This window comes from Lepidothrix coronata, unplaced genomic scaffold, assembly GCF_001604755.1.
Source record: "Lepidothrix coronata isolate B3197 unplaced genomic scaffold, Lepidothrix_coronata-1.0 Scaffold4, whole genome shotgun sequence".
NCBI classification, from domain to species: domain Eukaryota; kingdom Metazoa; phylum Chordata; class Aves; order Passeriformes; family Pipridae; genus Lepidothrix; species Lepidothrix coronata.
The window spans coordinates 5,842,939-5,869,893 of NW_016690184.1; the positions used below are offsets into that span (position 1 = coordinate 5,842,939).

At 37.5% G+C, this 26,955-nt stretch overlaps 1 protein-coding gene across 7 annotated transcripts in view; it reads right to left on the reverse strand.

Annotated features, from left to right (window-relative positions):
• The window catches only part of IMPG1 (interphotoreceptor matrix proteoglycan 1), a 57,565-nt gene that overhangs the window by 2,896 nt on the left and 27,714 nt on the right, over window positions 1-26,955 (reverse strand). For 5 of the 7 annotated variants that reach the window (XM_017823850.1, XM_017823845.1, XM_017823879.1 and 2 more), the window contains 7 exons: window positions 25,941-26,017; window positions 24,616-25,141; window positions 8,590-9,161; window positions 7,594-7,813; window positions 4,369-4,579; window positions 2,081-2,257; window positions 1,405-1,981 (listed from right to left, as the gene is read on the reverse strand). In XM_017823850.1, coding sequence (XP_017679339.1) covers window positions 1,621-1,981; window positions 2,081-2,257; window positions 4,369-4,579; window positions 7,594-7,813; window positions 8,590-9,161; window positions 24,616-25,141; window positions 25,941-26,017 — 2,144 coding nt within the window. In that variant the 3' untranslated portion in view covers window positions 1,405-1,620. Of the gene's footprint in view, window positions 1-1,398; window positions 1,982-2,080; window positions 2,258-4,368; window positions 4,580-7,593; window positions 7,814-8,589; window positions 9,162-24,615; window positions 25,142-25,940; window positions 26,018-26,955 lie in introns of those variants that run through there. The other 2 variants (XM_017823871.1, XM_017823900.1) reach the window with 2 other exon arrangements.

A 26,955-nucleotide genomic window follows, 5' to 3' on the forward strand; every position in this document is an offset into this window, starting at 1 on the left:
TTTAGATTGTGATATCAAAGTGGTCCTCTTAGTTTCAACTCATGAAAGCTGTTCTTCAAAATTTTTTTCCCTCCATTGCCTTTTTTAAATTATTAAAAATGTGTTGAACATAAGGGTGATGTAAACACTCACTGTGAATGTAAGTAACAGTGAAAAAAAGCCACCTAATTTTTTGAACCTATTTCAATTTTCTTGTTGCCTGACTTCCCACTAAATTAATTTATTTAACTAGATCTTGAGAAGAGCTTTGTCTGTATACTTCTTACAATTCAAATAGTCTTGATGACAAGGTCTGATTTTCTTTCACAGATGTGCCCTTTTATTACTTTAATAAAATATTTAGTGCTTTTCTATGCAGTAATTTTAAGTAGTTTAGGTAGTATGAAAGTTTAGTTGTCTGAATTACCCACAGGCACATTTTATTTAAGATGGGTGTAAAATACTAATTGCAAACTTCTGTGCTTGTGTTTTATATAAGCAGTGAAAACAATTCATTCTTGAGCTTTTCCAAAGTGCTGCTCCCTGCTGCTTTGTCCATTTCCATCTCTGCATTCCAGTCCCCCCATTTTCACCTCAGTCTATAACTGTGACCTGGAGTACTTGAAGAGACCAGACCTGGGTATGATGAAGATCAGTGAAAATAATCTTCCTATATGGCATCATTACTTGCTCCTTTATTTACATACCAATAAACATGTAACGAGCCAAAGATTCATGTAGGTGGTATCCTGTCTCCCATAGTATTCAGGTAATGCCAGGGCAATCTTGTACTGATATTCCCCACAATAACAATGGGTACTAACAGCTATAGCAAAACCTTTTGGTTCCTAACTGGACTGGGATTCAGAAAAATGAAAACAGCAAAGTGAAGGCTTTTTTTCTACCTCTCAAGAGGGCATACTCAGATACATCAGAAGTAAGAAACAATGTGGCAATTTTAGAGAAATTTTTCACTCAGCTTTTCTCATTTTTGTCAATTTTTTCCCCCCACAAAGATACAAGAAGTTTGAACTTGAAATAATATTTGAGGTATAAGCAATATGCTGCTCAAATTAGAATTCCTACTCGTTCAAAATCTATGTAGCTTAACCTAGCTCAAGTTATTTTTATATAATCTTTAATTTTTAAAATTTTTATATTGCTCCTCCCATTTGGTTTGCATTTTGTGTTACTTTGTCATTTTAGATATTCCTTCTTCCTTCATGTGTTCCAGTGACTGCCACATTAGCACATGGTTATACAGAATATAACTTTGTTGCATAAAAACACTTAAGAAGAAATTGTTGTCAGATCAAGCATCCAAAAAATCTGAGTTTTTCTTTGTACAAAATTACTACAAAGAGGCTTCCTGGTAATACTGACAAATGGGAAACAACAAATTTTTAAAGTTCCACAAACCTTGGTTTTGTCTGGCTGATGCTGGAAACGAAGAATTTCAAGGACTAACTTGTCAGTCTTGGCTTTGTAAACTGGCCTGGTGACCTACAAGAGTAAGAAAAAAACAAAATGTCAAACCACTAATTATTTCACTAAATCACAAAAAGCACTCAGATAGGATGGACCACCAGAGCCATGCAAGAGAGCTGTAAGAAAAGCAGTTCTGTAGTCCTGTTATGAAACCTACACAGCAGTTAATGTGGGAAGCAATGAATGTGTTAGTATTTTCAGTTCTGAAGTTGCCAAGCGAGAGAATAGGTTCAAGTTTGGTTTAGTTGTGGAGTTAATACTTGAAGATGGACCTGTTATTTCAGGTGGGGCTGTTTGCTGAGGGGTAAGAGAAGGATTTTCATGCATTTTACCTCCAGGCTGAATTGTGTTTTCAAGTTCGTGTAATGCTTCATGGTCAATGATCTCTGAGGAACTGAGACAAGCACTTACACTGCAAGCCGTGTGACAAAAGCTAGAAATGGGTTCATCGTGTTCAAAAGCAGGATTAATCCTTACAGCATTTTCTGAATTGCAGCTGCTGAGAGTAGGCCTTCTACAATGCAGAACATTTTTGTTTAGGTAAGATTTTAAATTGCAAAAGAAACAAAAGGAATATTTTGAAATTTGAAGAAAAAGATTGTGAGCAGCTTACTGCAAATTAGAGTTTCTTTTGCATTTTCTTCTTAACTTAATAATTAAAATGATGAAAAGAAAAGCAAGGCTTAGTAAGCCAAGAACGAGAGGTTTAAAAATGAAGGGTTGTGTGGGTTCTGGAGCAAATTTGGCACAGCGCTGTCCTTGGTAAAGCTGGTGTCTACGTACAGGGCATCTAAAATAAGGAGAGGAAGACAAAAAATGAAAACAAAATCTGCAATTAATTATGAGCACATTATTTCCACTACAATTAGTTGCTATGTGTCTGCATGAAAATAATGTGATTGATAATAAGGGAAAGACAATATTCTTACATTCATGAGAGTGTTAAAAAGACACTGATATATTCTTTGTCAACCTACAAATTTTAGGGAAATCATGCATTTTAAACATCTCTGACAAGTTTCTAACCCCACAGGTGAAATTGAAATAATATTTGAGTTTTAGAACCTGAGGAGTTCAGATGTGTTTTAAGGTAATGTCTGAACATATCTTTGAAGCCTATATTCTGCGTACTGGTGATTTCACTCTGAGTAGCAAGGCCTGACATAAAAATTCTACTACAAATAGATGGGACACTACTCCTAATGATAGAACAAGAGGAAATGGCCTCAAGCTGAATCAGGGGAAGTTCAGGTTGGACATCAGGAAAAATGTCTTCACTGAAAGGGTTGTCAAGCATTGACATGAACTATGCAAGGAAGTGGTTAAGTCACCATCCCCAGAAGTGTTCAAGAAACATCTGGGCGTGGCACTCACTGCTATGGTTTAGTTGACACACTGGTGTTCAGTCAAAGGTTGGACTTTATGATCTTGGGGTTTTTTCCCAACCTTAATGAATCTATGATTCTATAAATAGCTCCCTTTAAAGCAAGGGAAGATTGCCACACTTTATGTGAGAACACAGGGTTTCCAGTTAGTGGAAAAACTAAGATGGTGCTGCGTGAATTCACCCACAAAACAAGGACAAATAGTAGGCCATAATTTTCTCTCTCTCACTGTACAAGTTTGCACAAGCTGTCAGGATGAGACTGAGGGTAAGTTTGTAACTTGCTATAATTCACTAAAATTTTTGCTCATTATTTTTAATCCTTTTGTAATTCCACATGATGGTTTGGTTATTACTGTACATCAAGTCAGGGCTTTTCTAAAAGGAAAAAGTTTTATTTTCCTTAGTGCATCAGTCTTGGAGGAGTAGGCTGTACTCCTTGCTACCTCAGTAAAGTTTGAAGAGGATCTTTGTAGCTCACAGGCTGATTCCTAGTACAAAATACTTCAGCTACCCTAGTGTGACTCTGCAAGTCAGGAATTTGGCAGTAACTGTGGTGAATTCAATGTAATCTTCTATTAATCTTTCTGTGATGGCCACTGAAGGAAATGGATTATGGCAGTATTTTTGTTACAGTGAAATTATCGTATGAATAATTTTCTCAGTGGTCTTTTTTTTTTGACATTAATCCTAAGCTAGACATTAAGCTAGAAGACCTATCATTAACCTAGTCAAGTCAATATTAAGAGAGAATAAACAAATGCAAGAATTTTCACTTGTTTTATACTGATACATGTGGCTGGTCAGCTACTGTGTGCGCGTTGAATACACAGTTTCACATAATGCTCTGGATTGTCTAGTCTTAAAGTGAGAAGAAACTTGATCCTTTACAACAGAATTAATATGTTCAGGTACTGTGTAGTTTTCAATATTGACTTAAGATACTTTTGTGTGAAAATTCTTACAGAATATATGTGCAGTTAGGAGGAGCTGCTAATCCTCAAGTCTTTCCCAGAAAGCCCTGATAGCATCTTCAGCCCTAATGTGCTTTATTGGGTGGTCTGGAATCAGAGTAGTCCTCATTGGTGTGTTTATATGAATATAGATTTTAATACATCTTAGGAAAATGTAATTTCTGAAAATACTACTATGTAATCAGTATCCAAACCATGAATGTGCTACTGCATTTTTCCCGTATGTGTTTGGAAATGCATGGCTTTGTGTGTGTCATCTCTGCCAATGATGCTGAATTTCCAATAAATTTCTAAAAAGTAACTTTTCTAAAAAGTAACTAGGTCATGGTGTTCTGTGCGTCCTAACAGGCTGAAATGGATTTAGCTGTGGTGAGGCTATTTAGAAAAGTATTGCAGTGTAACTTTAGGTATCTGGATGTTGAGATTTTGGCTTATTAGCCTAGTTTATGCTGTTGAAAAGTATATACTCAGCCCTACTTGATCATGTGATAGACATTATCAGGAGGATGTTAAGAGAATTCATGTTGATCACCATCTCTTTACCTGCAGACAGCTCCTCTTCCTGGAACTAGCTCACATTTCCCACCATTGACACAGAGATGCGGTTCCAGCTCGCACAGGCTCCGGCAGGGCAATCCGTCTTGGCTGGCATAACCAGGTTTACAAAGGCAGTCAGCTTCCTTTGTCCACTCGTTCATTATGCATTCGGAAAACTTGTCACATGCCATGAATTTGCATGGGTCTGCCTGATCAGCTGTAAAGGATGGGTAAATTATTAATTGAAGCATTACCACAAAGTGACTTGGCAGGCTTTGTGGCAGCTAGAGAAAACAATTCCCATTTACTGGCCTTGACACTTGGGCATGTTAATAGGAGGATGGAGTCTAGCATAGAAGGACACACATCCTTCTTCCTGTAGATGACACAACAAGCATGCAAATTTATATCGACTTCTGCATTTATTTACCCCTTCACTGTTAAGCTGTCATATTTATGTCACTGACAAGGATTTTCACATTTGGATATTTTTATTCTGTTTTTACTGTAAGTGCTAGTTTTATACTCATGGCTGCCGTGCTATAGCCTTGCTTATGTGTGAGAAATAGTTTCGGCTGTAATGATCCTCAACACATAATTTAGGACAAGATAGAGGGAGGGAATTACGTTATTGAATATTACAAAGTACTATGATCTGCAACCCAGAAATATTGTCATGGTTTAAAGAAAATATGTGCTTGCAGGCCTTGCTCTTTTTTTGTTTGTTTTATTTTTTAAATATAAGTAAGGGATGCCTCTTTGAGACTAAGTGAAAATGAGCCTGCTGATGTTCACGGGAAGGCCTAAATCAGAGACAGCTTAAAGTCCTAACTCCAGCTGTCACACAAGTCTATTTTTCCTTTCTATTCTCTGCTGCTTACTAAAAATGAAAAAAAAAAAAAAAAAAAAAGACCCCAAAGGAGTAATTTTAACCCAGTGCTCAGCCCAGCTTGTGCTGATGGGGTGATGAAGATGTGAAGATGAGGGCTGCATCTGAGAAGCAGACCAGATGATACAAATTTGTACTTGCCAGCAAAGAGTTTTAGTAAGATATGTGAATCCAGAAAGGGAAAAAAAAGATGTAGAAAACTGGGCAAGGAGAATACAGAGAAGGAAGTGAGAGCAGATATACAGGTATGAGCTGGGCTATGTGACCCTTAATACTTATGTATTTTAAAAAGATTTGTACTGGATATTGCAGCTACTACTTGTAGGTACTAACTGGGCTGAGAATTTTCTTCTGCAGCCACTTCATGCTCTGTACTAGATGCTCAGTAATAATAATTTTAATGAAAAATGAGCATTGAATTTTTTGTAGCAGTACTGGAAATCTCAGACACACACTGGAATATGCTTCAGTGGTAGAAGTGAATCCATCAGAGCTGTTCACTTTTGACCTCTCTGTAATTCTATGGCTAGTTCCTGTTTGCATTTTAGACTAGTGAGTTCTAGCATGCACAATTTCCCCTTGCTATATACAATGCTCATGTCGATTTGATATATACTTTGCTCCTGGACTGTGAGTGTGTGTACATGGAAACTCTTAAGAACAAGCAGAGCTTGGCATGAGCACTTTGCTGGGTTAGAGGGTTATTTTTTTTGTCATAACATTTAATTTTCCTTAATACATACCTGTCATGCTGTGTTATGCTTTCTGTTTTCACTTTGTTTAGATTACAGAAATAATGCATGCAGGTATTTTTAAAAGTCTTTCTTTATGGTATTATTTATGACCAATGTAGTCATCCTTTTGCAGCTCCTGACTCTTGATCTACATTTTGGACTGCCAGTTCCCATCAGCGTTTAAATTTGATAGAACGTTGTTACCACTAGATGGCTCTCACTTTCAAAATAAATAGGAATTTGCTTACATTACCTCAGTTTACTAAACAGGTTGGGGGGGGGTGTTGTTTATTTGTTTGTTTTCTGAAATAAAAACAGAGGGCTTTGAAATACCTGTATGGGAATATACTGGCTTTCTAAACACAAATTCTTCTATTTTGACATTTTACTACTGCTCATAGCAGTAGTAAAGCCTAGAAAGAACAGCTGTCTCATTATAATACTGTTTATTTTGAAACACCACATCAGTAAAGCAGCCAATATGGATGAAGATGAAAGATTTTTAAATTTTTATGTGTTTGTATTTTAGCAACTTTCTCATTTTAATTTTTATTTAATGAAAATTTACTACTAAAGCAGGGAACATGTGGTAGCCCAAAGTTAACTTTTTATCATTAGTTAATAATTTCTTCATCAAAACATCAGTTTATCATGACATTATCTGAAGGTTTGAATACTGTGATTTTGTTAACTTTCTTTACCACAAACTAGCTATGCTTTTAGTGGCCACAAGGAGATATGTAAAATGAAAACTGGTTAGAAACAGCCTGCATGAATCATAAATGGACTTTTGTTTTGGAATTGTCAGAGTTCTGTACATAAAAAGACAGCTTAACCAAAATGTCTAAAGGCATGTGCATACTCAGATATTGATATAATTTTTCTCCATGACAATGAAATTAAATTCAGTCCTGAAATAATTACCAGAACCTGAAGATAGATTCAGGCTTCAATTTTTATAGAACAGTATAGTTTTTGAAAACATTAAGCTTCTGACATAACAATAGTGTCCAGATGTGTGGTTACTGACTTTCTACTACAGACTTATTTGAAAGCTATTAAATCAAGAGGGATTCTGGAATTACAAATCTATTGGAGTGCTACATGTAGTCATGCTCTGATTAGTGAGTATCTGTAGAATCCAATTATTTCTAGAAATTATCTCCTCCTGTCGTGAACTCTGTAGCCCTTTAAAAAAGATTTAACGATGCTCTCAACTATGGTATGCTTACAGTTCTGCAATAATCATCAGAAATTATGTTTACATACTCAGATGCGAGATTTGCATGCTATGCCTGTAAAATGCACACGAGCATTTCTTATACCTGTCTTCACCCAACCCTTCTTCTAGAGAGTCTCTATTTGGCTCTGAAAACCAGTTGGTGAACATGCACAGACCAACAGCTCCACCCAGCTTTTCATTATAATATGAAAATATGCCTGCAGATAATTTGCAACATCTTGGTTTTTCTTATTATTCCAGATCACTGGGAGGCTATTGTTAATATGGTTATTTCCGAAACAGTCACAATTCTGGAGCTGTAACAATCTGAAAAAGATTATTTGCTTGGTTCTGACTTTGCACATACATTAGTAACACAATCTTACCTGGCTCAATATCCAAGGAATAGCTGTCAATCTCCAAATTGAGGTGTTGGGCTGCAGCATCACAGAAGTCTTCCAAAACACAGTGTACTGCTTCTGTGATATTGTATGGCACTGTCCTGGCAAATTTCATTTTGCTGTTCACAATCACACTTCCATTCCTGAAGTTAAGTATTTCCAAGTGCTTGAAGCCTGTAAGGTTGGACTGAAGGTATGGAAGGAGCTGCAAAACAGAAATTTGCCTTTATTTTAACTTCCTGTCAGTGTCTTCCTGCTGTTAATTTCTCTTATAGTCACTTTTCATTATGAAGTACAAACATCACACACTCATTTCACTGAATTTAATACAATTGTTAAACTCCATGAACAAATTAACTTTTCCATTTAGCACTATCTTCTTCTGGACTTCTGCATCTTTCTCAATAATAGATTGAGATAGATGGGCAGCAATTTCCCCTGTAATGAAATGCATAGCAGCTGGGGAGTTTATTCATCTGGAAGAGAAAAAAATTACCTCACTCAAAAGCCAACTTTAATTATTTTCAAACATTGAATCCAGGCAGGTTGGGGCATAGCATAATAGGCATGTTACTGAGCTGACCTGCTGCCCTGTTGTACCCACAGAGAAAATCCATATCTAATCACAGTCCCCCTGCTAAGCTATGATATATTTTTAAAGGCCTATTTTAAAATCCAGCAAGCAGACACAAGCCTTAGATGTAATCAGCACTGCTATACTGTTGAAGTGAATGTAAGAAAAAGCCAAATAAATTACATGCCAGGCATATGTCTGAATTCTCTTGAACAAGTAAAAACTTTCATCACTGGTTTCATAAATTCTGTCTCCATACTGTGTGAGGTTTATGGATCCTTTAAAAATGCAGCTTATCAGAATGACTGTAGTAGGGTCTGATATTGTAAAAATACTGTGCAATTTGATGTATTCCTTTCAACTGTACCCAACTGCCACATATATTGTTCAAGTTGATTTTCACCCACCAATTGCATGAACTGTTGTTCTAGTGCTTTGTATTCTGTCGAACTCCTATTGAAGAGGTCATCAGAAAAGTGCATGTTGGTTACCCTCAGGCTGAAGAAAACCACTAGCTCTTTGCCTTTGCCTGCAGTTGTCATGGAGCTGGTAGTTACATACTTCAGCGTAGGAGCTGGGGTGGTTTCTGCAGGCTTAGTTGTCAGCACTGGGATATAACCGCTGCCGTGCTCCCCTTCATCCAGAGCTGCTGTGCTCAGCCCACCGATGTGATCCAACTCGGCAGCGATATCCTGCACTCCCATCCCAGTGCCATCGGGGGGAGCGCTCTCAGGGGTAGGCGCTGACGAATCTGGTAATTCGAGGGACTGTTCGATGATCTCAGAGGGGCTGTAGGATGGGCTGGTTGCTGCAGGCAGTGGTGCTATTTGGTCTGATGAAAGCACATCTGTAATAACACCTTCAGGCTGCATGGTAGAGAGATCACTTGAACCAATAAAGAAAGGCAACGTTTCATAAGTGCTGGCTGTAACAAAAACATCATCGCCTGATGATTCTGGTTCTTCCATGATCTTAACTGCTGCAGAAAAACAGGGTAAAAACAAACAGCCATGTTGAAAAGCAAGCATGGAAAAAACCCCTGTATATAGTATTTCCACAGAAAAATTTTTAAAAACAAGCTTTAATACTATCTAAACATGAAAATGTTCCATCACCCAGGAAGCAGTTACTGGAATAAAAGACCTCATGCACGTTTGAGTGATGAGATTTCTGGGGGTTGTGTGTTTATTAGTTACACTTGGTAAGTATTTCCTGAGCCTCTAAAGCACATTCTTGTTCTGAAGGCACATAATCACACTGTCAGTTTATATTGTCTGAAAGAGTAGATCGCAGCTTTGCACTGTCTGCTCGGCTCACTTGTATGCTGGAGTCATTCTGTTCCCCTCTGTGAGAAGTTAAAGCTATTATTTGCCAGTAATCATAAATTGTGGTTAAAAAACAATAGTACATCCCCTTCAGATGCAAGCTGCATTGCTTTACCCAACAGCACCACTGAAAACAATTAAAAACTTAAGAAACCATCTGCTGCACCTGAAGCAGAAATTTTAGGAGGTCCCCATTGGGGCTTGGCATGGATCTAGATATGTGATAGCTGTAGCTGAAATCCAAATCTAAAGTGTCATAAATGTGATTCTGAATTTGGGTTGCCTGGACACATAACTTCACAGAAAATGATGGCCTCCAAGCAACATATATCTACCCAAGGTGATGACTTTGTCCTTTTCCAGGGACATGCCACTCTCCACATGGAAGTTTTAGCAGCTCCTTGCAGGCAAAACCACTTATCAGCTGTTAGGAAAGAAGTTTTTCTCCAGTTGATGAACTCTTCCATTCCCTGCACACTAATTTCCTCCCAGTTGCTAATAAAAATATGAAAGGAGAGAAAACTTTTTCATTGGGAATATCCTTGACTGAAGGAGGTGGCAACTGTCATGGCCATGGCAAAGGAGTTGCCCATGGATGTTCTTTGTACCTCTGTTTCTTTACTTCTAAATTAATTCCCTGATATTTCATTAAGGACTTGAGATGCTTTTCTCTTGTGATATCCTCATGCTTCTTGTGTGATCACAGATACAGACAGATTAGAAAAGCAAAGCCTAGTGATGTTCTCTGTTTACAAAGCTCTTGCTATTACTTGTTACGCCGATAAGGAGTGAGAGTCACTTATCAGTTAAGAGACCTCAGAACAGCTTTCTTAGCATTAGTGCATGAGGCATTAATGCAGGATGATCTACTGATGGGATGAGCCTGCAGCTCCACAGACCAACCTTCTCTGAGCATGAAGGCATACACTTGAGGACATGACTGTGATGGCATTTGTTGGGGAAATTATATTTTAGAAAGATAACTGTGGGAGAAAGAAGTACTGAAATTGCTTTAAAATTGCAGCAGGTTTGAAGCAGGATAACCATATATATATGTTGCATATTTGGCATACAGCTGTGTGTATATATATATACATAAGGTCTATACATAAACTAGGTCTTCTGGCATCCTCTTATTACAAGCAAAGTAACTTAAAAGGCCTTGAGGGCATACTAAGATGATCTCTGCGCATGTATCACCTGTTTTCATAAGCTGCCAATTCTTATCAGTCACTGTGTGTCCAGCTGAGAGAGACAGATGGTGACTGGCCACAGAGGTCGTGTTAGCCCCTTGCGATGGGAAAATAAACGGGCTCACCTAAAAGGCTGCTGAGCACTTACTGTAGCACAGCACCAGTCCCAAACCCAGGGACAACTGACTTGTTCTCTTGGATGTACTTTGTCTAACTGGTGTCACGTTACTGCTGTGACTTGCCTACGCAAGCAATATGTTGAAATCAGCAGTAAAATGACTTACAACTGGTTTTACTAAGCTTTTCATCTATCTATATGAGATTTTGATAAAATTAAATCCTAAGCAGTTAAAAACTATGGGTGAAACAAAGAAGACCTAGACATTTCATAGAATCATAGGTTGGTTTGAGTTGGAAGGGATCATAAAGATGACCTAGTTTTGATGGGACAACTTCCACTACACCACCTTGCTCAGAACACCATCCAAGAGATGGAGCATCTAAAACTTCTCTGGGCAACATGTTCTTGTGCCTCACCACCCTCACAGTAAAGGATTTCTTCTAATATTTAATCTAAATCTAAACCCCTTCAGTTTAAGACATTCTCCCTTGTCTTATCACTACATGCCCTTGTAAAAGATCCCTCTCCAACTTTCTTGTAGGCCCCCTTTATGTATGGGAAAGCTGTTGTATGATCTCCCTGGAGCCTTCTCTTCTCTAAGCTGAACAACCCCAACTCTCTCAGCCTGTCTTCATAAGAGAGGTGCTCCTGCCCTCTGAGCATCCTCACAGCCCTCCTCTGGACCCGTTCCAGCAGGTCCACATCCTTCTTATATTGGGGCTGAATGCAGAACTCCAGGGAGGGTGTCACAAGGGCAGAATTCGGGGGAGAATCACCTCCCTTGACCCGCTGGTCACTTAAAAAAAAAAACCAAACAACAAAAAAACCCCTTTGCATTTAAAATGTTGCTTTTAAATATAACATCATATATATTGGTTTTCAGACTATATATAAGGAAGACTTTTTTTTATGATGAAGGTGGTGAAACACTGGAACACATTGCCCAGAGAAGTGGTGGATGCTGCATTTTTACAGCAGAAGACAATTATTTAATGACACCTCTGGAAGTATAAACTCTGTAGATTTAGACAATCTCAGCATATTTAATTTCAACATAAAATTTGGTCTACAACACTATCATTTAGGTGTAGGGAACACATAGAGGGCACAAAATAAGTTGCTCAATTCAAGTATACCCCCAGAGTAACCATATTGAAGGTTAAACAATGTCATGGAATTAAAAACTGATGTCAGGCAATAAAAACCACAACTCTAACTCTCAGCCACCACTTATCCTCCCACAAAGATGTTCACTGAACTCTCTAGATAATTTTTTGTATTACATGGACAAGGCAGGACAGTATTGTACTGAGTGTTTTATATCTAAAATTAAACTGCTGTTGGCAAAGATATGTAAACACTAAATTAAGAGGCCATTTCCTGGGCCCATGCTATATTAAATCTTTGTAAAAGGAGTGCAGCATGCAGACATTTATTCCCTGCTGAGGGAATAAAATACATAGTTTTGAGTTACCAGAAAAAAATCAATGGCCATTTCAACAACTTTATTTTAGGTATCTAATTAGTTGGTCCTCATTTTTTTTTAAATGAGGAAAACACTTCTAATTGACCATGAATAAGGAGTTATTGTTTGGGAAAGGTCATATTGTCATGAGACGTTTTTCTAGAGGGTTTGCATTAATAAGTGGGCCCAGAAGCCTGTGCATTAAAAGGTCCTGGCATTTCTTTTCATTCATGAGCTTAATAAGCACTGACATTTCCTATTGGCAGTAGAAAAATTGTGTATATGTTCTGTATATGAAAGTTACAGTATTACAATGTATATGTATCTATTTGTATACTTGCTGGCTGACGAAAATAACTAATGAAGGAAAGAGTGTGCAGTTAAGAGATTGGTCCATAATGTGGAGTAAGGATCACCTTATGTGCAGCTCTGCTGAAATCAATACCAGATGGATAAACAGCAAATAGCTGCATTCAAATTTACATATTTTGTTGATGCCTGAAATGCCACCAGATCCCTGGGTACGGGACTATTGTATACAAAGTGCTGAATTTATGTTTAAGGCCTTTAGTTTTTAACTAGGGCACAAGTAAGATGAGGATTAGGAGAATTAGGAGAAGAGGATCATTAACCTAATGGGTCACAACAAGTGTCTTGCAGTACATAATTACTGATTATGTTTCTTTTTAATTGTAAATGCAAGCCAGAAGATCCAGAATGATCTACAGCTGTCATTCTGACTGTCTATATGAATTCTTCAGAAGCCAGGTTCAGTGTCCAGTGAAACCAACAGAACTTCTTCTCCACTGACTCCAGTGAACCTCAGTTCACTGGGAGTGAACCCCATCTCTTCTCCACCTTCAGTCCTAAAAAAATCTTGACTCTCTTAACCCTTTTTCCTTAGTGCCCTCACTGAAACTTTTTGGGTAGTCTAACTTTTTACAGAACAGTCTAAGAGCTGCATCTCTAGCTCCACTACTATGTAGTACTCTGTGTAACTTCCAAGAGACACCTTCAGTTTATTCTGAAAATGTTCATACCTCTCACCTCTGCTTCATTATCAATATTCTTGGCACCAAAGATGCAAATAAATGCCATTCTCACATGATGTCACAAGAGGAGTATTTTCTATCCTAATAAAATACTACTTAGTAATGATAATCTTCCCTCATTATTCTCAGAGCCATTCAGTCCTACCTGACACTCTGAAAACCTTGAGGGTAACATGAAATTTGCAAAATCAAAACCCGAAAAGCTAAAACACTTCAGAATTCAGGGCATTGACCAACTATACCTTAATAATCTTGTCTATGTTCATTATGAATTAATCTTTCAAGGGTGCTACTTTAGCTGTGCTCCACACACCGACATCAAGGCCAACTTTCTATTTGGTACCAACTGGACAACCCTGTTTTACTGACTTTCCTGCTTAGCTGAGTAATTTGTCCACGGCAACAGACTCTGTGTTTGATTTGGGATGTTTCTTCACAAAGAGGGTTATAACATGGCTCTCATCTCTCTTTGAGATCTTTACTATGATTTCTTTTTTGGGGGGTCAGTAGTATTGCTTACTTCTGCAATCACTGAAGAAATAAAAAGCAAAGAACTCTTCACTTGTTCCTCAAAGATGCATAAAGATTTAGAGGAAACCATTAAGAGTAAAGCCAAGCCCTGACTACTTTTACTGCTCTGCAACTTTTCCCTCATTGCAGTGAATTCTCTCTGAGAGCAGCAGAATGATGCAGTTCACAACAGCCTGACTATCCATAAACTTTTCACTGATTCAAGTTAACTGATCTTACTCAACTCACACAATGTTTTCAGTACAAAGAAGGAATTCCCTTTACAGAATATCTGAGGGTTAATATTTTGATTGATCCATCTCTCCTTGGGAAATGGAAGCTCCCTTAACCACATCTGCCTTTAGCAATTTCATGTTTGGTCACTGTACCTGTAAGAGCCCTCTGAAATATCGATTTCTTGTGGTATTACAACTTCCTTTTTTCTTTGATTACCATTTTCTGATGCATTGGCCATTGCCTGGATGAAAAATAGTAATTCAGCTTGCCATTTGCTGTTTTATTAAGAACTTTAGTTCAATTACAGTTTTCTGAATAAGACTATTTCTTTAAAGATTTGAAGTTATGCAATAAATACATTTAATGTAATTTTTTAAATTTTTCAACTTCAAGCTAGTCATTTAGGTACAAGTGGAAATACAATAGATATACAATTAATTCACAGAATATTCTGAGTTGGAAGGGACCCCCAAGGATCATCACATCCAACTCATAAGTAAATGGGATCAAACCCACAACTTTGGCATTATTAGCACTGTGCTCTAATCAACTGAGCTAATTGGGCAAGCTTACTTTACAGACCTGTGTCAAATTCATATGCTGAGAGACGTGACTGTTAAACCTTAACAGCTGTTTTTGGCATTCTCATGTTCAGCAGTTTGAGAGGACGAGGTATTTAAGAAACATAAATTCCTTTAAACAATACAGGAATAGCTGGTGTTTTTGAAGCATCCCCAGAGCTCTGAGTAGCAGTGTTTTAGTCCATTTTGCACTGAAACTATGCAATGGAAATGTCTGTGGAAAAGAGACTGGAGAGTGGTCAATCTGTTAAAGTCAGGTCTGAACCATCATCCCACTGCAATCTCTCTACTGACTTCAAGAGATGCTGCACCTCATTATGGTGACTGTTCTACCTCTAAGTTAAGACTCTGAAAAGATGCAGAAACATCCATTTACTTCAGCACTCTTCTGTCTACAGCAGAAGAAAAGTCAGCATTTCCATATTAAATGCTTTATACAGTTAACACTATTCATACTTGCAATAAGGATTATAAAGTTGGATGTTGAGACACCATTCCAGTGTTTTATAATACTACACAGACAGGAGAAGTATAATCAGGTCAGGTATAATCAGATACTTTGTATGGACAGTAGGTCAGTGGTAGGTTATTTCCATAACGCGACAAGTCACTTTTACCATTTACAAAACCTTTACCTCATCTGTTTCTGAGATTGCCAGATAAAATGACATACTAGTGCTCAAGCACTCCTAAAGTCATTTTTCTGAGTAAAATCCTTGCTAAAAAATTATTTGACTGAGATTAAAATGCTCTTGTGAAGTAAGGGGATTAATAAGCACATTTACAACAGAAACTTTAAAAATGCTGTTATTTATAATAATATTTACTATAAGCTATTTTGTATTGAAGTTCTGCACTATTTACTACCATAGTGAAATCATTTAAACATATCTTAAACAAGCAAGGTACCATGCTAATTTTGGAAGTCGGGACTTGATTGGTATTTGCATCACTGAATTTGCATCCTTCCACAAAGGAATAGAATCAAAGTTGAATAAAAAACATCTCACTTAAAACCATAGCTCTTGTTCCCATTTTTGAATGTTCTCAATTAAATTTGAAAAATTTCTTTCATGAGTTTAAAATAATGAAATCTATGTGAAAACAGCCTAAGTCTTTACAAACACCTGGAAACATAAAGAAGCATCCATCTAAATGTTGCAAACGCTCCTACATGCCACTGTAATGAAGCACCTCAAATGGAAAACCTGGAATACTATTTTTGATTTATTTTACTTTAGAATGTTTGGAAACAAAGTCTGACAAGTTATAATGCTTATCTTTCAGAATTGAAATTACTCTCCAAATTCCTGCCCATTTTCTCTATTTTTCTTAATGGTGTAATAAGAAAAAAACAGAGGAAATTTTTGTAGATGATCACACCATCAGACAGTTTTGTGGGATTGAAGTTTATTAGTTTGCAAAATGGTAAAAACAAAATAGAAATCACATTATATAAATTCAAGTAATGTGTTGACCAATGACCTAAAACAGAAAAGAAAAACATGAAATTAGAAAGTTAAATCTGGTGACTCTCTTAAAATCTCATCATCAGAGGAGCACTGTAGGACTTGCCAAGAAAAATCAAAACACTGAATACACTTTTTCCCCCCTGTACTATATAGTCACTTGTATGTGAAAACAATTCATGGAATGAAAGTCACAGAATGAGGAGTATTTTGTTCTAAATTTTGCCTTGGATATAGATGGTCTGATTTTTCTCATAGTTTTGAAATGGAACAAATGACTCTCTGAGAGAGAGAGATAGAAGGAGATATTTAACTGGGAAGATCCTGCTGGTTTTACTCTATGTTGCATTGCAAGAATACATTTCAATTTTAGTGATATGGATAATGACTTTGGGCCAGATGCCATAGCACTGATTTAACTTCTTAAATCCACCCGTCATACTTGGATTCTGAATCTGAGCAGCTCATACCAGCCAGAGACCTGTTGTCAGGGAGGAGGCAGTTTGAATGCTAAAACCAGCAATAACTACACAGTGCAGCAAAATGGATCCATACAACCATGAGCTGTATGTTTGCTTTGAAATTCCTTTAGAAACCTTCCTTGGTATGAAGATGTCATACAGAATGAAAGGGAAACTTCTGCCTTCTTCTAATTTACTCCCGGATATCATTGCTTGAGATTGTGTTTAGTCCTTTCCTCTACAGAACTTTGTATAAAGTTACATTGAGAAAGAAATGTTGAGACCTTTTGGGGAAAAAATGCATGTTGTCTTCAACCAGAAGTCAGAACTTACTTTTTTTTTTTTTTTTTTTTAATTGCAACATGCAAGTGTATGACACTCCTGGCAGAAGTTTAGATACTAGATTTTCATAAACATGAACCCATTAAATTCAGTATAAACATTATTGCAAATATACCTCCATGTAAGATTTTTATGTATTTTTGTTTGTTACTTTTAAATACTATGGGATCTTTCAAACTGACTAACAAGCAGCTTAAATAAATTGATATTAGCATCAGTGCCATCTATGTGAGGCATCTCAGGATGCCGCAGGCTGAGAAAATCAAAGTTGGAAGGCCAAGCCCTCTCTGAGGCACAAGATACAAAACTGCATCCAGACATGGAGCAGATGATGGAGCTGAGATGATTCAGAGCACCCAAATTAAAACTTGTCTATAATAGTCCAGTGCAGGTGGCATGGGATTTTTCTAACAAGGAATGGACTACTAAAAATTCCAGGCTGAGGTCAAATGGACTTTCTTATGCTGGAAGGATACTGAATCCTCCAAAGAGAAGACTGTAATGATTTTAGAAAATCAAAGTTTTAATATCATTTAATCATAACACATTACTTCTCAAAGCCAGCATTTCTAGCAAGACCAAGGATTTTAATGAGTGAGGGAAATGCATTATTTAGGGCATGTTAGTCTCAGCAGTGCCACTTCACCTAATATTTGTTCCAACTGCACTCCATGACACGTAAACTTCATCAGTTTAATTCATTTGAAACCTGGCAAAGTTTAATCTTACACTCCCAGCCCAAAAGTCTGCATTATTTGTTGCAAAATATTTTTTTAATTTTATCACTGCATAGGTCAGAGGCTTTAAAATAATTTTACTCAGGACATTGATATATTAAAGTTATTTGTGATGCTGGCTCTTCAAATTCTGAAATTATTTCTACCTTTTTATATTCTCTTTTTATTAGGAAATTAGAATTATTGCAATTGTGTCTAAAGACTGTAAACTGCCTCAAATAAGTTTTTAGCCCTTTATTTCTAAAGAAAACTAATTTTCTGGAACAAAGTGGAATTAAACCACATGCGGCAACACCTATATGTCCCCCCTGGAGAGAGAGCTCCTTCACACACAGTAACAAAGATGAAGAAAAATTATGGGTGGGTTGTTAGCTTGTCAAGTTTTCAGTGTTAGCATATGACAAGTACTCCTTCCTTCCTCTCCTCTGAGTCTCTGTAGCCTTTGTGGCTGCTCCTGTCTTCCTAGGCTGCAGGCAACAGAACCCCCTAATTTTTCATCTTTAGATCTTGTCTCTGCACACAAACAGAAAGGTTTGGTTTTAACACAAGATGGGATCCAAGACTGAAATGCATGAAAGCCTGTATTACATATGTTGCATCTCACTCATAGGGGAGGGCTTCTTGCAAACAGTGAAAAGATTAAATTTTGACAAGTGGAGTATTATGGTGAATTTGGAGGGATGATTAGTTTGCAGTGAAATAGCATTGAACTGGAAGGGGGCGATCATCAGGAGGGATGCTAATTACAGGAGAAATGATGCATTTAGGAAATAGAGGTACTGAAGGATGGTTAGCTGTGAAAGTCTAAAAGGGCACAGGTAGCTGAGAATTAGCGGCAAGAACAATGGAGTTGACCAGCAATGTACAGTAATGACTGTGGGAGAAAGACACTCCAGGTGTGTGTGTAGACTATGAGCATCTGGTCCAGGGGTAAACACACAGAAACAATGCACATTTGTCTGGGGAAGAGACTTAATAGTATGTCTGAACATACTATTAAGCACTGAGATATATCTTCCTGCTGTCTATGCGGGTGCAGAAAGAGGAGTTACATTTTTTCATTATACATTTAGCTCAGAAGATTGGCATCTGGATAAGCAAATTTTCTTTGCAAAAATATAAATTGTTTTCTGTGCTTCACACAGTCCTTTCAATGAGGCATTGGAATTACCAACTGCATCTAAACAAAATTATCACTTGTTTTGGTTAAGGTGCATTTATATTGTGTATTTTGGGGGTCATGAACAAGAAATAATATTTGAAGCAAGCAAAGCTTCACCTTAAAGTAAAACTAAACCAAAGCAGTTAGGTAGCTTAATAATTTAAACAAGTCATATGTTAAATTGGGAAAATAGATAGTGCTCTCTTTCTCTCATACCTTTTTGCTTGGACTAGTCATTTCATTTTAGCATTTTTAAGTATGTTTTGAAGATGTGATGTAGATTTTGTTCTATTCAGATTGCTCCTGCTGTTCCAGGCACAGAGGCAGCTAGGCAGCAGCCTATCATTAAATTCTGACCAGATGCTAATAACTTAGTCTAATATGTTTAGGATTCTTCAGGATAGTTGTAGTTCTCTGAGTATGCAATTCTAACTTCTCAAAACAGTGAACATACTACGAAATTTTCCTTAAATGTGACATATCCTAATATGGTCCTGCTGAAACCCTTACATATTCAGCCTCATCTTCACTTCATAAACAAATTTCAGACTAATCAATATCATATACAGGGCTGGAGAAAATAACACAGCTAGACCTACCTGTTCACTTCTCCAAACATCAAACAGCTGGCACCTTCACGAAAATCATTCTTTACACATCTGAAGCAGCAAGCAGAAAGGGCACAGAGAGAAGCTGATGGGGGATAATGTCAAGAAAATCCTGTCAGTTTATGGTCAAAGAAAACATACGAAAACCAGAAAAACATGCAAGGAAACGAAGGGTTCTTACCCTCTATAACCATCGATGTGAAAGAAATGATGAGCGTTCCTGACACAAAGAATGAGTGGATTCCAATCCTGGGAACATCTGGAGAGGTTCTTGCAACAAGCAATGGGGTTTTCTTTTCTGTGACAATGCTGGTTATGCCAAATAGAAAGTTATGCTAAGCAAAGACAGTGCTTAAGCAGCTGAGGATGAACCAGAAGCAGAAAGAGAACATGGAGAAAACTGAATTTTTCTAAATATTACTTGGAAATAATAGTGAGTGAAGTGTGCACCACTGAATTAACTGTTGGGTAGGAAGAAAATATTAAAGGGTACCACTCACAACAAGATTGTGTGAACATGAGAGCAACTAAGGCAATTAATTAGGCTTTTTATCAGTTACAAATACAGAAATGTGACCACCATCTACTCCTCATCAATGTTTTTTTCTCACAGAAAAAAACCCCTGTGGTCTACCCTGCAGAGTCTTCATCTCAGAGTTTTTCTTGAGAGCTTGAGGATGACCCAGGCTGAAGAGACTGAGATGCAGTACAACTGAATAGCTGAACGATTTTACTGCTAGCTTTTTTTTGTCCTACACTTCTGGAATAACTTCTCCCGGAATAATGCCTCCTCCATGATGTCATGATGATTTTGGGATAACCATTTACCTGGACTGTACAATTCATTAGTAGCTACAATTAAAACAAATACAAATTAAATTTCTTCTTACCATTTAGGAAGCCAAAATATATCATTATTGTTCTTGCAGACATTATGAACTCTTTTATTTGTTTATATATTTGTTTACATTTTTTTACTGCTGAAATTTGCTTAGGTTTTGAAATAACAGCCCTCCTAATACATTACACAAAGGGCTTCCTTTCTGAATTGTCATACTGGTTTAGACAGAGCTACAGGAAGACTGCAAAAAAAGGAAGAAGTTAACCATACAGAAGGTATATTAATGAGCTTTAACTCCAGAGGGGAAAAAAATATGAAGAAGAAAGAGGAATGCTAGATAAGAGTGAACATGTATCAATTCTGACAGTAGGAAAAAAAGCTTTTTTTCACTCTGATTATAAATGAAAAATAGAAATAGCGGAGATTTTAGAGGTGCTAGAGCAAAGAAAAACCCTTTGAAAAGTCAAATGTTTAAACCACAACATCTGATGCAGGTGTTTCAGAACTTTTCAATAAGAGGTCTGGAAATTTGTGTTATGGTTTTCTTTCAATTCTACTGTGAAATCTCAGAACAGTAGGCTTACTCTAAAGACAGCTTGGCATCTTCCTTATAGTTCTGGCCTACTCCAAGGGGTGGAGTGACTGCCATGACCATTTGGCCAGCATGTCTGTCTAATCCTCACTGACCTGCTCTCTACTGCCCGTGGACAACATCACTGTGCAGAGTGAGCACAGCACTGTCTGAAGGAAGCCTCACACATGCTCCTGGCTCATTCCTCCCACCGGCAGCCCAAGCCTGACAAATCCCATCCTGCATGGCTTAAAAGGACACCTCTCATTAGTTTGACTCTTCATCCCTCACCTGTTTTTACTCTCCTTTCTCTAGACGTTGTATGCAGAACTTTGTGTATATTTGTGTGTGGGAGGCCGAGTCTGATTATCTTTTTGGGAGGTGTGAAAGAATTTTTTTCATTGCTTTGATTTGCTACCTTGGGTAGGCACAGTTAAAGTAGTTGTGTAGGTTGTAGACATTCAATATTCAGAATTCTGTAGTAATGTCCAGCCTGTAGTTGCACACATGTGATAACCAATGCAATAAAGTCCATCCATGAAGAAGAGCTGATACCTACAAGAATCTCAGACTATGTTATTTTTGATAGCCAGCTCTTCTTTTCAAGGCAAAGAAGAGTGAATTTAAAGTTTTCAACATGTGACTAAGAAAAATTTGCTCCATCTACTGGACAGTAGAGTGGGGAAATAGCTGGAAATCAATGCAGTAGAATTTCAGGCAACTGTTTAGACCCTAAACCTCTGTTCAACCTCATAAAGCACTGTCAGAGTAGTTTTGCTATTTCACAGGAGTAATAGTTAAAAGATTTTTTTTTTTTTTAATATTACTAAGAAATGCAGCTATGAAATGCAGCCAGGAACAAAGAGTGAAAAATTCTGAGCCTGGCAAATTCTGCTTGCCATATGAAAATTAATAGCACCAATATTGGTGACTTTAATAAAACCTGAATTTCCAGATCGCATTCTATCATTTCTTATGAAATATGCAACATATAGGGAAACAAAAAAATACAGGAGATGTTGTACACAGGACTGCTAGAATTGAGAAGAGCTTAAAAAAGAGAAAAAGTTCTAAAGTGTATACATTTTAAACCTCAATAGTTTTCAACAGGTCTCCTGACTGTTAAGCATGCAGCATGTTTTGTGTACTATAAGCTTTAAAAAAAAATAATAACTACAGTTTTGAGACATTGCTAATACAGCATCCATTCTTTTTAGACAAGGACAATTATTTTCCCTCTGCTACTCAGCTGCAGAAATAATGGTGGAATTCATATACTCAAGTGCTTGTTTTAGACATAAGTTGTGTAAGATAGTATACCTTATTGTGGGAGGATCTTTTTTCTTACAACTCTAGACAGTTTGTTCTCTTGCAGATTGACATGTTCTAACCCATATATACAACAATTTCTTAGTGTTTAAAGGGTCATCACAGGTGAGTCATATATCCTCTGCTGCTTCTCTTCAGTCATCTGGAGCCGATAAGCGACAAGGTTTTTCAGCTATTTAGCAAATTGGGAAACAGATATGTGGCTTTATGTGTTGTTTATGATATCAAGTCCTTAATGCAACGAGTGAATAGAATGAAAAATGCATGACTTTCTTTCCCCTGCAAATGTAATGCTTTTCCACGGTTATAATGAGTGCTATTTGAATGTATGCTGTGCTTTTATCAGTAGCACTGCAAGACTTCTCAGCATGAATTTGAAAATAGTTGCATTTAATGTTTTTTATCATAAACTTTATTTTCAGGAACATTTGACAACTGATTCTTATAAGAAGTGATTTTCTAATCTTTAACTCACTCTGCTAATCATAAAGTATTTGCTTTCCTCTCACTTCATAACTCTGTGTGAAAAAGGCAAGATTATAGAATGGGAAGTTCTTACTCAGTGCATAAACTACCATGTAACAACATGACCACGGAATGTTATGCTCTTCCAAGTCCAGAGCTCATTATTGTATGTTCCCAAGTGGCAGTTTTTACATCCTTTATTCTTTAAAATGCCAGTCTTGTTATTTGCTGGATCCAGACAAACAATATCATAGACAGTATGGTATATGGGCATTCCCCACTCTCATATTTCTGCCACGTGGGCTCACTGTAAAGGATGTTATCAACAGGCAAGTGGGGTGTTTCCAATCAGCTATGAAAACAGTGTTTGCCTTACAGGATGTGGCTGGGCAGCAGGGGTACAGGTATGCCCATGTATCTGGGCATGCTGGATCAGGAAGAATATCTTCAAAGTGGAAGGAGGGTTCATTATGCTCACTTCAAGAGACATCTGGAGTGCAGGGAGGGACATGAAAGGCCAAGGACTGGGCAAGCGCAGAGCTCGTTGAACAGGGACAGAGTAGAGCCTCCTAAGGGAACAACAAACTCTCCTGCAGCAGGGAACAAACTTGCAAGCGTTGAGCATGATGGTCTTGTGGATCCAGAAACACAAGTGTGTTGTGTGAGCTAATGCACATTTGGGAATTTTGCCCTGAATTTGTCTTTAGTTCATTTTTCTCTGCAGGTTTTTTTTAGTATTGCTTAGAGACTATGCAGGGACATCAGAGAGTCCTGCTGACCCTTATGAAGTGCTTACCTGCCCTCTGCTTTTCTTTTGGGAGGGTCAGTCAAAAATTTGAGACAAAGAACATATGAATAGTCATCCAAGACCTAATTCCTCCCGTGTGTCTATAGTGACCTCTTGCATCTTAGACGGCTAGCACAGGCTTTGAAGTGCAAGTAAAATTTGCATTTACTGACCTAATGCTCAGATGGTAAGGCCAGTTCAGGGAGCAGGAGAGGACATGGAGCCGACAAGAGCTGGGAGAGATGGAGGGCAACTGCAGGAATCGTGGCTCTTGCTTCTTTGCCAGTGGAGGCTGCTGCCCCACACAATTTAGTTACCTGCACACCATAGGTCTCCACAGTGCCTAGTATGGCTTTCTGAGTGGCTAGTGGAAGTGATGGAAGCAGTAGCCTTACTGTCATTCTGCTGTTCCAGGGAAAAATATAATTTGTTTGTGCCCTAAGAATGACCCTAATAGCTTTGTCTGAAGTTTTTTTCATCCGCAGGGTCAACTGTGGGAAGTATAACTATCATGTATTTTTCTTTTTTAAGGCTACATTATACAGACTTTTCTCCACATGTATAGACTTTTTTATTTAATATGTATTTTTTTTCTCATGTAGCTGGGTGCCTCTAAAAAACCCTACTGTGTGGATAAAACTGAATAAACAAACACAGAAAACAGAATTTTTTAAAAGTTTTTCACATTGATCAGACATGTAGATATGCAAACTTTTCTGAATAATAAATCTGAATAAGTTATTTCATTATATTCTTCCTGCTGTCATCCACAACTGACTGTAGAGCCCAAAGTAATTTATTTTCCATGTTTTAAATACCAATTTTTTTATGTTAGCCTTGGATACCTTTTTTTCTTCCCTGACATATCTTTTTGCCCTGTCTTTTTGAAATTTTACCCTAATACTCTGTAGTAAGTGTGCCTTATCCTTAGACATTTGTTGTTGGGTTAGGCTGGTTTTGTATTGTTTTGTTTTGTTTTTTTAGCTTTGACAACCTTGAAGTGAGCTACATTAGGATTTTCCTGAAGTGGGCATCAGAAATGTAAATTTTTCACCTTTGATGGTCCAGAAAAATTTCCTGTCACAATGGAAAGGAATGCTTGCTGTGCCAATACGTGACTGCATGTCATAACATATATCTCTCCTACACTCTCTCATAAAAATCTTTTGTGTCTTACCTTGTTCAGGCGGAATGTCTTGGTCAGCTTCCTTGAAAGGTGGTTCTGTTATATCAGTCAGTTCTGTCTTCTCCTCATGATCACTATCCTCATCTCTGGCTTGCAGACTAGGTGGGGTAAAGCTACCCGTGGTATAAATTGCCATTGTGGTAGCCTGCTCCACTGGAGACTCATAACCATCGGTGATTAAGCCACTGCTAGCAGATTCATCTGCTGGAGGAGGCAGATAGGAAACCTCTGATTTTGGAGGACTGCTAGTGCTCCCCAGAGGACTGAAAGGCACTGTTAAACTTTGCTGGTCAGTAACTTTTTGTAGAGATCTGTCCTGAAATGGTTCTCTGGAGGGTTTGGTAGGGAACTCAGGTTCAGATGTAATAAAATTATTAAATTCTTCAGGGATGCTGATCTCTTCTTCACTTAGAGCAGGACTTCCAGTTGTAAATTCATCAACCAAGGTGTCTCCTATTTGGTCCACTGTTGCTGGGCTGGGGTAACCTAGTGGGAGTTCCACACTCATAGATTCCTCCTGAAAAATTTTAGAAAAGCAGCTTTCATTATAATGTTTTATTCCTAAAAAGGCCAATAATCTTTAGCCACATGAACTTGCAAACAGCTAAGTCAACATAGAGTCATACAATGGTTTGGGTTGGAAGGGACCTTAAAGATCATCTAGTTCCAACCCCTCTTCCATGGGCAGGGGCACCCTCCACTAGACCGTGTTCAATGCCACATCCAGCCCGGCCTTGAACAGTGCCTGGGCTGGGGCACCCACAACTTCTCTGGGTAACCTGTTCCAGTGCCTCATCACCCTCAAAGTAAAGAATTTCTTCCGTATATCTAACCTGAATTTCCCATCTTTCAGTTTGAACCCATTACTCCTTGTCCTATCACTACAGTTCCTGATGAAAAGTCCCTCTTCAGCTTTCTTGTAGGCCCCCTTCAGACACTGGAAGGCTGCTATGAAGTCATGAGATGTATAAAATGTTTGGCATGTGCGTGTGATCCTAATCACATTGCCTGTAATGTTAAAAATGGCCTTCATTATCCCTGTCAGTTGCTCTGTACTACTGAACTACTAAGACCTTGCTTACTTTGTAATTAAAATTGGAAAAGGTAATCAGGCAGCAATATTCATCTGTAAATGCTCTAAACACTATCTCTGTTGCAGTATAACAACACAACATTCATCCTTACAGCAAGTACAAAACCAGATATGTTAGCACATGAAACGGGGGTGTTTTTTTTATATTTATGTCCATCTGAACACTGTTTAATTTTGTTTTCCATGGAAAAATAAATAAATACGACAACCAGTATTAACTTACCAAATCAGGGCCTGCCAGAGGAATAGTGACCATGCCTTGGATATCATTATCAAAATCACTAGGTGGTATAATAGATTCTGCAAAAAAAAAACCAAACAAAAAAGCCCCAACAAAACAAAACAAAACAAAACAAAACAAAACAAAATCAAAAACATTAGAGAGAGAGAGAGAGAAAACAACATTTCAACACCGACACACTGAAAACTGATCAAAACACATAAGGCCAGTAAAAACCAGTACTAAACTGTTCTCCATTGAAAAATTACTTTTTAAAATCCATGTTAAGAAGAGTGAGCTGCCAATGTCCATTCAACCTGACAATTATGAGGAAAATCAGAATTTTATATGCATTGTTCTTTGTACGCTTTATTTAGCATAAATAGGATAGGTCTGTGGAGAGCTGAACAATGGAGGAATGCTTAAAATCAGCTGAAATATGAACCCCTCAGTTAAATCTGCATAGATTATGGTGACTCATTATATTACATTGTTCATTAAGCCTAAATTTACTTCAGTTTTACCTAGAGTCCACACCATTGTTAACGTCAGTGTTTTGGCTTTAGTGCCCCATTGGTCCCTTCACCCCCCCAGAGGAGCTCTTTAAAAGTCATTGCACAACAGCTGTTTTTCTAAAACTGATTATTAAAAATAATGACTGGGAAAAAGTTGATTAAAATATACATTATTGAAGTGTTCAATATCTATTTTTTGTGGGGACTTTGAATCTACGTTTAAATATGACATTTTATTCTTACAGAAAGTATTAGTTCATCTGAATAATTTTTTTTGGCAAGAAAATGCTGCTGTTTGCAAATTAAACACTATAGTTAAATTTGGTATGTGTTTTAAGATTGTTTTGGTAAATACACATATGAAAAATTATTTTAAATAATTTCCCACCTTTTAACCCACCTCCCCAAAATTAGGGATATGCTGGTTTTGCAAAAATAATTGATGGACCAGAAGGGGATATTTATTATCTGGATTACTGAACAGGGTGCAGACCTTCAACCTT